The following is an 11310-nucleotide window of genomic DNA, read 5'->3' as shown; positions in this document are numbered from 1 at the left end:
GCAGGAACTGATGGGATTAGCCCACCCAGTCTCTCCTCTCCTGCACCCCCGGATGCTGATGAGCGTTTCCCAATCAAGGGTCAGAACTTTGTGGAGAGAAGGAGGTGAGGTCCCACAGAGGCCAGTGGCACCTGGTGGTGGGGACCAGAGCGTGGTGGGGCCTGTGGGCCTCCTGGGCAGGGATGCGCTAACGTGGCCTGCGGTGGAGAGCTGTGAGCAGGCCTCCCATCCCACCTCTGGAGGTTTCTATAGATCATGGTGGTCAGGTGACCGGCCGTGTAAGAGGACTGCAGACATGCCGAGGTGTTTGGAGGTTTTCAGCCGGGTTTCAGGGCTGAAATCGGTGGTCGCTGTTGCACAGGAGGCGCTGGGAGAGGGGAGCGTGCAGTGGGGCATCTCCCGTGGACGGATGGGATGTGACAGCAGGTCCCACCCTCCACTCAGCTCTCCCGAACCTGCCCAGAGAACTCTCAAAAAGTCCATTTTAGCTCAAACTTCCAGATGTTTCCACAGGAAATGGAAGTGACCAGTTCATTGAAATAAACACCCCAAGTGCCAAGTGACTTTGGCTGAGGTTGAATGTTGCATCCATGATGGGGCGGAGACCTTCCCTTCACTAAGTAGCCCCAAGTGGACGGTCTGGCAGGGGCTCACGGTCCCTGACATTGCTCAGGACATATGAGCTGTGCTCAACCGCAGTGACCAAGCTGAGTTACCCTATAACCCATCTTTTCCAACATCGGGCTAAAAATTCACACAGTTAATGTCCTCTTAAAAAAACACAAAGGGTGTTTCTGCCTTCAATTATGCCAAGTTGAGTTTTATTTAACTGTCATCTATTTGTGGCAGCCAGAAGCAATAATTAAATGGGTTAATATTTATTAAGCTGGAACATTGCCAAGACTCGGGACTCTCTGCCGGCTGGGTCTCGCTGGCCTAGGGGCCTGAGGCCTCTTGCAGACGGGGTAAAATTGCAACATTCCTGCAGGAGCTCCTAGGTCACAGGGTGGACAGCGAAGGGACGGGGCGGGGCAACAAGGCTGTTCCAAGGAGCCAAGACAGCAACACATTCCCGTCTCCTGCTGTCGCTTTTGACTGACTTCCCCTTGGAAGGTAGGGCAGGACCTGAGCATAGGCCCCACCACATCCGTGACGCAGGGAACCAAGAGGACAGCTGGGCCCCACGTGGGAGACATGTATGCTGCAGGACAACATGTATGTGTACATACGTGCACACACATGCCCAGAGAACATTATACATGCCACATACATAACCACACATTTATAAATACACAACTAGCATGTGCACACACACATATGAACCAACACATATGCATATGCACACATGTACACATGCTTACCCGCATGCACATTTGTATGTATTCATATACATATATATGTATGTGCTGACACGTGTGTACCACTCATGCATATGTACACAAAATCATATAGGCACATACACAGAAGCACATGTATACACACTCACATGTGCACACATACTCATGTGCATGTGACTTACACACATGTACACATATACATATAATGTACGTACATGCATTATACATACTCTCATCTATGTGCACACTCACACAGGTGCACACCTGTATGAACACATGCATTTATGTATATATACACATATACCCATGTGCACACGCACATGCTCACACATGCATCTGTACATGCACACATGCAGCCGTGGGCGGGGCACTCAGTACTTCAGGTCCCCATTTATGGAGGCTGTGGACATGGTGCTGACCAGCCCCTGCTGGCTTTCTTGTTTCTGGCAGCGGTTCCTGATGAGCTTGTAGATGGCAAAGCAAGGGATGCTGAGGCAGGGCACGCCAGCAACGATAACCACCACGCCATATGCCCAGCTTGGGTATGGGACCTTCTCGGATTTGGGAAATTCCTCCTGTGGAGAGAGCAACCACACGGTGAACAGACACAAAGACAGCCAGCAAGGTCTCCTTCAGGGGCACAGTGCCCCTTCTCCCCAAGATTCTCACCTCCTGGTCCTTGTGGGGGAGGGAAGGGAGACCTAAGGCTCCTCCCCCACACACCTGCTTCCCACACCTCCCCCACCTCCTCTGTCTTCCATGCCTCCCTTACTTCCTCTGCCCCCACACCTTCCCCACATCCCTTTCCCCCCATGTGTCCCCCATCTCCTCTGCCTCCACATGCCTCCTCACGGGGGACATGCCCCCCACCCCGGCCAGCAGTCCCTGCACGCTCACATAGGCAGGGTCCCAGACGCTGTATATCAGCTCCTTATTGACGTTGATCACGAAGAAGAACAGGAAGATGACCAGCATGAGCAGCGGGCTGACCACTCGCCATGTGATTTGCCAGAAGATGTTGGGCTTGTGGCCGATCATAAACTCGATGTCCTTGTTGAACCTGGAAGCAGAGGCCGGAAGGGAGCCATCAGCTGGTGGACATCCTGGGCCTTTAATGCCACCAAAGCAGAGGGCAGGCCAGCCTCTCCATACAGACACGCGGTGCCATCCTACAGTGCTGCCCCTGCCTTTCTCCGTCACAGCTCTAGCTGTCCTCTGAGCAAAGGCTCGCTTCCCTGGGAAGCCGCCGGCAGTGGTAGCCTCGCCGGAGGCCTTTGGAAACCTCCCTATGGAGCCACAGCCCAGGTGCTCCGACTTGTGGACTCACACAGCCTGGGCAGCCACTCTTGCAAATAAGGGTTAACACTTCTGGGGGAAATGAAGGAAGGAAACCTCAGCCCACGTCCTCAGCCGGGCAGTGGCCCTGACCTTGGAGGCCCCACTATCCCCTGCCCAAGTTGTGCCGAACTCTCTTCTGCACAAAATACTTTATCTACAGAAATCAGAGCAGAGTGAACTGTCCAGGACCCCCGTGAGCCCACTTCTGGAGAAGGACAGGTGCCCAGGCCTGTTCCCAGCAGAGTCTGGGAGTGTGGTGACGAGTCTCTTCAGCTTGAGGCCATGCCTGGCTCTCAGCCTCCCGCTCATATGGCCTCCTTGAGGCCGAGTTGCCTGGGACCCCCGGCAGCGAGTGTCTGACTTCTAAGTGTCCTTGGCCATTCGCAGAGGACATGCATGCATCAGGCCAGTCATGCCTGCTTCACATAGCAGCACCCACATGACAACATTGTGCACTTCCATTTAAGCCTCCATCCCCGGCATGTGCTGAGGTTACGGCACAGTGAGTCCGCCGCACGCTCCTCAGCGTCTCCGTGACTGCCACCCAGCAGTGTGCATTGTGTGGTTGAGTCAGGCCTCCTGCGCATGTGCCCTTACACACGCGTGTCGTGGTGACACAGAACAGGATTCGTAAAGTGGGATCCCCCACCCCTGATGGCTTGTGCATGTTGTCTTATTTCTGAAGTTGTGGCGAGTCCAGCTCCTGTCAAGGAGATGGTGCCATTTTCTGGGCCCCTCACATCGAGGATAACGGAGTGATACCCCGAGTATTTGGCCAAGAGCATGGCTGGAAGGGCTGCACAGACCCCTTCTTTGTCTGAGTGTCGGTCTGGCTGCAGAGCCCTCTCTCCCCCGAGAAAGGCCCAGAGCACACCTACCACAGGGCTTCCCTGGCCACGGATCCCCAGTTGACATAAAACACCCAGCGCCTGGGTCACGGGGACACCCCTTACCCACAGCTAGTATCTCGGTCCCGTCAGTCCTCCACCTCCCCTCCCACCCCGCTTGCTCCACAGCCCTGGAAGCAGCTTCTGTGCCCCACAGGACACCGAGCACCCTCTGCCTTATCTGGTCCCTCTGTCACGTCTCGCCTGCCGAGGGCTTCTGCTGTACCAGAGCTTCACCCTCATGCTGGGCAACTGTTTCCCTAGCTAATTATTTCTCTTTTGACTTTGCTAAGGACACGTGGGTTTACATGTTTTTAAATCACATGGTCAGATCAGAGGCGCCAGCATTTTCATGTGTGAGGCTGTTTCTTCTCTCCCACCCCTGAGACTATGCCGTCTTCTATGGTCTGTGCTTACCCTTCTCTGCTACGTCTGGGAGCACCTGGAAGCTGGAGGGGGTACAGTGTCAAATGCTCTGGATGGGCATCCATCTGGGATCCATCTCTTTTCCATCTCACCCATCCAGGTGCCAGACCTGTGCCCACACCACACCGGTCCCTCAGGCCTGTGTCCGCACACCTGTGTTCCACCTGGGACTGGAGCCCACACAACCCATCCCAGGATGCGAGTTTCCTATGACTGTTGGAGACGGCCACATGCCTCGGACTCCCTCCTACCTGTCCACGCCGTACACGTAGACCACAGCGAACATCTCGCAGAAGGCGATGATGAGCAGGGGGATGGAGCCGGCATAGCTGTCCAACAGGGTGAGCCAGTACTGGCCGGAGTTCAGCGTGAAGATGAAGGCGATGAAATAACACCCAAGGCAGATGAGACCTGGGGGCAGAGAACAGTCGCTGTGGACAGAGCTCCCGTCTGACTCCCACCCATGGCCCCTGAGGCCTGTCCTCACCACCTGCCTGCCCAGCCAAGCCCTGGCCTGTGTACCTGTGAGCACCTCCTTGGGCCACTTTTTGGGGAAGATTTTGAGGTCCTGCAGGGGCACGACCACGCCCTCCATGTTCCCGAACATGGAGGACAGGCCCAGGCAGAAGAGCATGATGAAGAAGAGCACGGACCACAGTGGGGATATGGGCATCTTGGTGATGGCCTCCGTGAAGACAATGAACGCCAGCCCCGTGCCCTCCACGCCCTGCATGGACAAGCAGAGTGTCACCCACACAGGGCAGTCACTCCCCAGGTCCCCCGGCCTCAGTCACATGCGTCCTTCCCTGCCAAATACTGGTCAGCTCTCCACAGGCTACGCCCACACTGTGCAGGTATGGGGCTCTTTTGAGCCGTCCTGTGAAATACGGTCATTGTTTCTTCAGCCCAACTATGTTTTTAAAAGCTGAACTAGTTAAAACGGCAGGAAGGGGATTGCGTTTTCCAGCAGCAGTCAGGGCCCGAGCTGTCTGGACAGACATGTGACAGCTATGCAGACTGCCGTCTGCTCACAGGCAGGGCGCACACCCCCACAGACGATTCCTGAGATGCACCCCACATGGCCAGGTTAAGAGCCCCGAATGACTTCAACAGGGCCTGCATGAGTCCCCTAAATAGCTGCCCTGAAGGTATCGCCCATTATTGGTTAGAGCCAGTTAGAGCAGGTGCAGGGCAGGTATGTGATTGAGGGGTCCTAGGGGTGCAAGCACCAGGGTGGGGCAGGAGGATCAGAGGTGGGCAGGCCATGAGGATGGTGACAGGCCCCCAGGAACTGAGATCCTGGGGGAGGTCAGTGACCCTCAAGGGTGTCCCCTCCCCTGCCTTGCGCTGCCCCAGAGAGACGCGCTCACCTCTGACAGGAAAGAGTTCATGTCGCAGGTCTGGAACTGCAGCTGGGCGAAGTCTGCGGGGTAAGTGGCGTTGTACCACTGCTGTAATTCCTCGAAGTTCTTCTCGGTGACAGAGCCTTCGGGCAAGTCGAACCCGTTGATGAGCGTCAGGATATTCCTGGAGAGAAAAGAGAGTGAGGCTGACATGGGTTCTGGGCGGTGCAGGCCTGGCAGGCTCCTCGGAGGTGGGTGTGGGCCAGGAGGAGCACTCACTGATTGAAGCAGGTGTCATAGCGTTCTGTGGCACGGAAGCCGATGATGGAGTAGACCACGGTGGCTGCGTACATGGATGTGAAGCCGTTGATGACGGACACGATCACCGAGTCCATCTCACAGTTGTTGCTGCAGATGAGAGTGGCATCGGGTCACTGCAGGCCGAGACACCGTGCCCACCTGCCCGGCCACGTCAGCACAGGCAAGGAGCCTGCCCTGAGCCTGAGCTGCTGGGATGCTGCGGGAGAGGGGACACAGCCTCCCAGCTGTCCTTCCCCGACTGCACCCAGCAAGAGGTGACCAGAGGGCCACCCCTCAGCCAGTGGCCCTTTGCTCCTGCCCTTCTTACCACTTCACTGCAAGTTGGTGGCCTGGAGACCCCTGAAAGCCCTGGGGACTTTTAGAGCCTTCACACTCCAAAGCTGGGCGGGAAACCCCGTGCCAATTCCTGCTTGGTCAGCAGGTGCTCTGCACCCAGAGGGTGGGCACTTAGTGAGCACTCAGCCTCACGTCGTTGGGACGGGCCAGGGCCTCGCAGCCACACCCCAAAAGCTCTGAAGAGGTGGCCTACCCCTCCATGCCCCTCTCCCATCACCTCCTGTGCCCCCTATCCCACCATACCCCCCTGCCTTCGCCTGGTCCCTCCAGGTCCTGTCTCCTCCCAGCTGCGGGCTCCCATCTCCACCCAGAGCCTAAAGGCTTCCCTGGCTCAATGTGTCCAAAACCCAACCCCTGACCTCCCCAACCCAACCCAGCAGCTCTCCCACTGGCCCCACTGTTAATGCTAACCCATCCTTCTAGATCAGTGGTTCTCAACCTTCTGGCCCTTTAAATACAGTTCCTCATGTTGTGACCCAACCATAAAATTATTTTCGTTACTACTTCATAACTGTAATGTTGCTACTGTTATGAATCATAATGTAAATATCTGATATGCAGGATGGTCTTAGGCGACCCCTGTGAAAGGGTCTTTCAATCGCCAAAGGGGTCACGACCCACAGGTTGAGAACCGCTGTTCTAGATGCTTCCAGCAGAAACCTAGACCCTCGGCCCTCAGAGAAATGCAAATAAAACCACAGTGAGACACCTCATCAAAAAGTCAGATAGTAACAGGTGTGGAGAAATCGGGCCTCACCACTGCCCTGCTGGGCTCCCACCCTCTGGGACCATCCCCCACGGCCAGCGGCCAGCAGCCAGCAGGCACTGGCACTCACCCCCTACCTGTCTGAGTGCTCACACTGCACCTTCTGCACACAAGCCCATCCTACTGAGGACCCCAGCCTGGTCCGACACCCCTCCAGGGACCCCTCCTCCTGCTCATTTTGTTTGTCTCTCTGAGAGGCCACAGCCACAGGTCTCAGGAGGACAGAACCTCATGTTCCATGCAGGGCACACAGTAGGTGCTCTGTAAGTGTTTGTGAGATGAACTGATAACAACTTCCTCCCTCCAAAGGCCCCTAGGGTGGGATAGGGGGCACAGGATGGACTGTGGTGGCTGGGCACCTAGGGTCCTGGATGCCAAGGGGCAACCAGAAGGGGCTATAGGGGATGGAGGGGAGCACACCAGGGATCATCATCCCCAGGACCAAGGCACCACGGGGAGGACAGCCAACGCTTAAGGTACCTAGTGTGTGAAAATCTCACAGATCCTAAGCCTGCTTCCCTGGCACGGAGCTCCGTGGACCCCATGATCCCGTGGGGCATGAGGCAAGCCCTCTGCCCGGCCCAGAACCCCTGTCCACACTCACTGGACAGAGTTGTAGCTGGAGAAGGAGATGAGGCCCCCGAAGGCCAACGAGAAGGAGTAGAAGACCTGGGCCCCCGCATCCAGCCAAGTCAGTGGGTTGGCCAGCTCCGTGATCTGCAGCCAAACAGAGACCCTCAGCTGGTACCCCAAGGACGAGGGGCCACAGGAAACCGAGGAGGTAGTGGCCCACGGCAGAGATGTGAGCCTGGAGGCTGGGGACAGCTGAGGCTGCTGGGAAGGTGGTCAGAACAAACAACGCCCCCTAAAGGTGGTAACTGATAACTTGGAGGTGGTTGCCATCAATCCGCACAGGGCCTCCCTCAAGCTCACAGGCCCAGCATGCATGCATTGAGGGGCCTGGGACTGGCCAGGGCTGGTCTCAGGTGGGAGGCCCATCCTCCAGGGTGGCCTTTCCCACAGAACTGGAGCCCCAAGGTGGGCAGCGGGAGACTCACGTTGGGCGTGAAGAGGAAGACGATACCGTTGGTGGCTCCCTTTAGCGTCAGTCCCCGAATGAGGAAGATGGTCAGGACGACATAGGGCAGCGTCGAGGTGATGTACACAGCCTGGGGACAGGGCAGAAGTGGGATGAAGGGGAAGACAGAACCCACAGGAAGAAAGGACCCTGGCTCTGTTCCTCCAGGCACCCCTCTGCCCCCAGCTCCCACGGCAGGGAGATCTGACGTTTCCTACTGCTATATTAGTAATGATGACTACTCAGTCCTCCTAGTCAGAGAACTACTGTGGGTCACTCCTGCTGCAGCTTTTTAAGCACAGGTTTGAGGACCATCCATGCCAGCACCACATCCCCAGGGCCAAGCTGGAGGCAGCAAAGGCCCCTCCTGGACACAGGTGGTGACCCTCAGAGCTGATTAAGGAGCAGCTCCTGAAGCCCAGCTCTCACCTTGCCGGTGGTCTCGATGCCACGGATGGTGCATACGTAGAGGACACACCAGGCACAGGTCAGGCAGAGCAGAACCCACCACTGCACAGAGCCCGAGTTGCTGATGGAGTTGGAGATGTTGAGGGTCTCTCGGTACCAGTAGTAGTCCACTGAAGAGCTGCGGGCACACTCCTCCACATAGCCTGCAGGGGGCACTCACATCATCAGTGTGGATCACAGGGAACCCAGGAGGAGGATGGGGAACATGGCAATGCTGCGCTCCCAACTCACTGACACCAGGGACATAGTGCACACAGACATGCATGTACACACCCACACAGACACGTGTGCATGTACACAAGCATAGCTGCATGCATGTACACACATGTGTGCACACCCACACAGACATGCTCATGTGCATGCACCCGAGCATACCTTCACACATTTGCACATGCACACAGGTGTACATACTCACAAGACACATATGTACCCATGGGCATACCTGAATGCAAACATGTGCACATGTGCATATATGTGTGTGTACAGAAGTGTGAGCACACTAGACATGCATACACATACACACACACACTGTGCACTGACCATTTCCTGCTTATTAGACCCATGCTTACAGATCATGCAGTTTGTGTCCTGATGCAAATGTGTGCAAGCTGTGGAGCTGAGCACACAGCCTGTGTCCCACAGAGGCCCCAGGCAGAGGGTCTGCTCCCCCCTTCCCTTCCCTGGAGGGGGTCTCAAAAAGACCCTGGGGAATGTGGTGGGAAGGGACAGTGGAGAATCAGGCCACCCCCTGTATAAGGTCAGGGAGCAGCAGGTCCCTCCCTCCTTTCCTTCATTTTAATCTTGGCCAGCACCACCTCTTGAGGTAGAGGCACCTTTTCTAAGGGCTTTTCTCTGGCACAGTGATTTTTAAAAATTCCCTGTTGCCATAAATGTGCTCCGATTTTTGCATTTGAGGAAATCAAAGTTAAAAATTCCCTGTTGCCATAAATGTGCTCCGATTTTTGCATTTGAGGAAATCAAAGGGTGACTACTCATGGACTCGGTCTGTATGCTCAGAGGTGCACATGCTCTCGCACCACCAGCCATCCTGTCCCCCGACTCCTGACCCCACCCTGCCCTGCACACACCTGTCAGGTTGTCGTTGAGTGGGCACGTGCTCCAAGGAAGGGGATCCTGGAAGGAGTTGAAGAAGTACCACATGACCCAGGCGATGATGGTGTTGTAGTAGAGGCCCACCATGAAGGACACGAACATGGATGCGATCCCTGGGGGGCAATCAACACTGCTGGGGATGCCACTAGGGGGCCCCACTGGGGGGCCCCACTGGGGTCTGGGCACTTAGCAGGAAGAGGTTGTGCTGGGGGAGCCCCTTGAGGACTGAGTGTGAATGGACTCAGGGTTCCAGAAAACAGAGTGGTGGTCTTCAGGTGCTTGCTGAACCTTGCTGTAGGCAGCATGGGGGCCTCAGCTCTCCCCACGTATACACATTCCCAGGTCCTGGGCACCCGGGATTCAGGATAGCCTCTGCTGCCCAGCTGGCTTTAGTGGCCAGGCATGACCCCAGCCTGGGCCCTGCCACCTACACTTCTGTGAGATGCCAAGGAAGGGTTTGCAGAGGGCTGGGGGTAGTGAGTCCCCTGGAAGCAGGGATGAAAAGGAAGAAGTGTGCTTGCTGCCCACACTGGGGCCTGGCAGGGGTCCCAACGACTGGGCCCAGACACGTACCTATGCCTTTCAGGGCTGGGTGGATGGAGCTCCAGACGCCCACGCTGCCCTTGCGCAGTCGCTGCCCGATGGCAAACTCCAGGTACAGCAAAGGGACACCCTCCACAACCAGCAGGATGAGGAACGGGATCATGAATGCTCCTGGTGGGGAAGAGGCAGCCGTGTGTCAGGTAACACAACCAGGTGGCCACGGCCCCCCCTGGAGACACAGGCGCTGGTAGAAAGTGCCTGCAGAACTTGCCCACAAATACAGACTTAGAGCAACACCATCAAATGCACCACTCATGACGGCCACTGGCACTGTTTTATGGGGGATGCTTCATGCCATCTCACAACAGTGGCCAGCTTGTCTACTGTCCCTCCTAGACCGTGCTTGTCCTACAGGGTGAGCACATGACAGCTCCTGGGGAATTAAGGAAGGTGTCCACATGCTGGGAGGAGCATGGGGAGGTCACGGGGAGCCCTTTGGGGGCTCAAAATCCAACAAGAAGACATAGACAGCACATGGGACCTTCACTCAAAGGTGATGGTTAGCTCACTGTGACAATGAGATGAAAAGCAGAGAGCAGCAGGGATGATCCCCTTGCTGGATCTCCTGCAGGAGAGGAGTGGGGAGTTGCCCTGGGTCTGGGGTACCACTGTGGCTGCAGGCTCACTGGGTCAGAGTATCAGTGAGGGTAGAGTTAAAATAAGAAAAGATTTGCCTCTTTACTGTTTTCTCAGAAGATTGATGTGAATGTCTTTTGGGCAAAACTATCGAGGAAAACAAAGTCTGTGGTTTCCAGATATCCTTTGATCCCATCCCTACTTCATGAAGTCACTTTGACCCACAGGTCCCACCGCCCCTCCATCTCCACCAGGAAACTCCTATTCACCCTTGAAAACCCCACTTGGATAGTCGCTCCTTAGGAAGCCCTCCTCCTGGACGCTCCTCCAGGTGTAACGTGGTGGGTGCCTGACAGACCTGGCTGTAGGGGCCCGCGGTCCTGTGCCCTTGCACACTGATGGACACACACACAGAGGCAGAGACGGGAGGAACGAGGCAAGGTGTAAAGGTCCCGCAGAAGAAAGATACACTAGCATAGAAATGCAGCTTCCTTGGCCCTAGCCGGGTAGTTCAGTTGGTTAGAGCGTCGTCCCGATACCTCAATATTGGGGGTTTAATCCCCAGTCAGGGCACATGCAAGAATCAACCAATGAATGCATGAATAAGTAGAACAATAAGTCAATGTTTCTCTCTCTCTCAAATCAATAAAAAAATCATAATAAATAAGTAAGTAAATAAGCTAAAATAAAATAAAGAGATGCAGCTTTCTTTCTCTTT

General features: G+C 55.7%; 1 protein-coding gene across 1 annotated transcript in view; it reads right to left on the bottom strand.

Annotated features, from left to right (window-relative positions):
- Nucleotides 1-1708: 1708 nt before the first annotated feature.
- Nucleotides 1709-11310, bottom strand: part of SLC6A19 (solute carrier family 6 member 19) — a 13343-nt gene continuing 3741 nt past the window's right edge. Inside the window, exons 2-12 of the mRNA XM_006081454.3 lie at nt 9987-10127; nt 9389-9526; nt 8262-8443; nt 7813-7923; nt 7359-7471; nt 5611-5739; nt 5359-5515; nt 4511-4715; nt 4240-4399; nt 2235-2397; nt 1709-1912 (exon numbers count right to left, since the gene is read on the bottom strand). Coding sequence (XP_006081516.1) covers nt 1709-1912; nt 2235-2397; nt 4240-4399; nt 4511-4715; nt 5359-5515; nt 5611-5739; nt 7359-7471; nt 7813-7923; nt 8262-8443; nt 9389-9526; nt 9987-10127 — 1703 coding nt within the window. The remainder of the gene's footprint in view (nt 1913-2234; nt 2398-4239; nt 4400-4510; nt 4716-5358; nt 5516-5610; nt 5740-7358; nt 7472-7812; nt 7924-8261; nt 8444-9388; nt 9527-9986; nt 10128-11310) is intronic.

The sequence above is a fragment of the Myotis lucifugus genome, unplaced genomic scaffold (assembly GCF_000147115.1).
Source record: "Myotis lucifugus unplaced genomic scaffold, Myoluc2.0 scaffold_0, whole genome shotgun sequence".
Classification (NCBI taxonomy): domain Eukaryota; kingdom Metazoa; phylum Chordata; class Mammalia; order Chiroptera; family Vespertilionidae; genus Myotis; species Myotis lucifugus.
The sequence above is the reverse complement of the archived record's forward strand: the minus strand, read 5'-3'. Positions and strand labels throughout refer to the sequence as shown.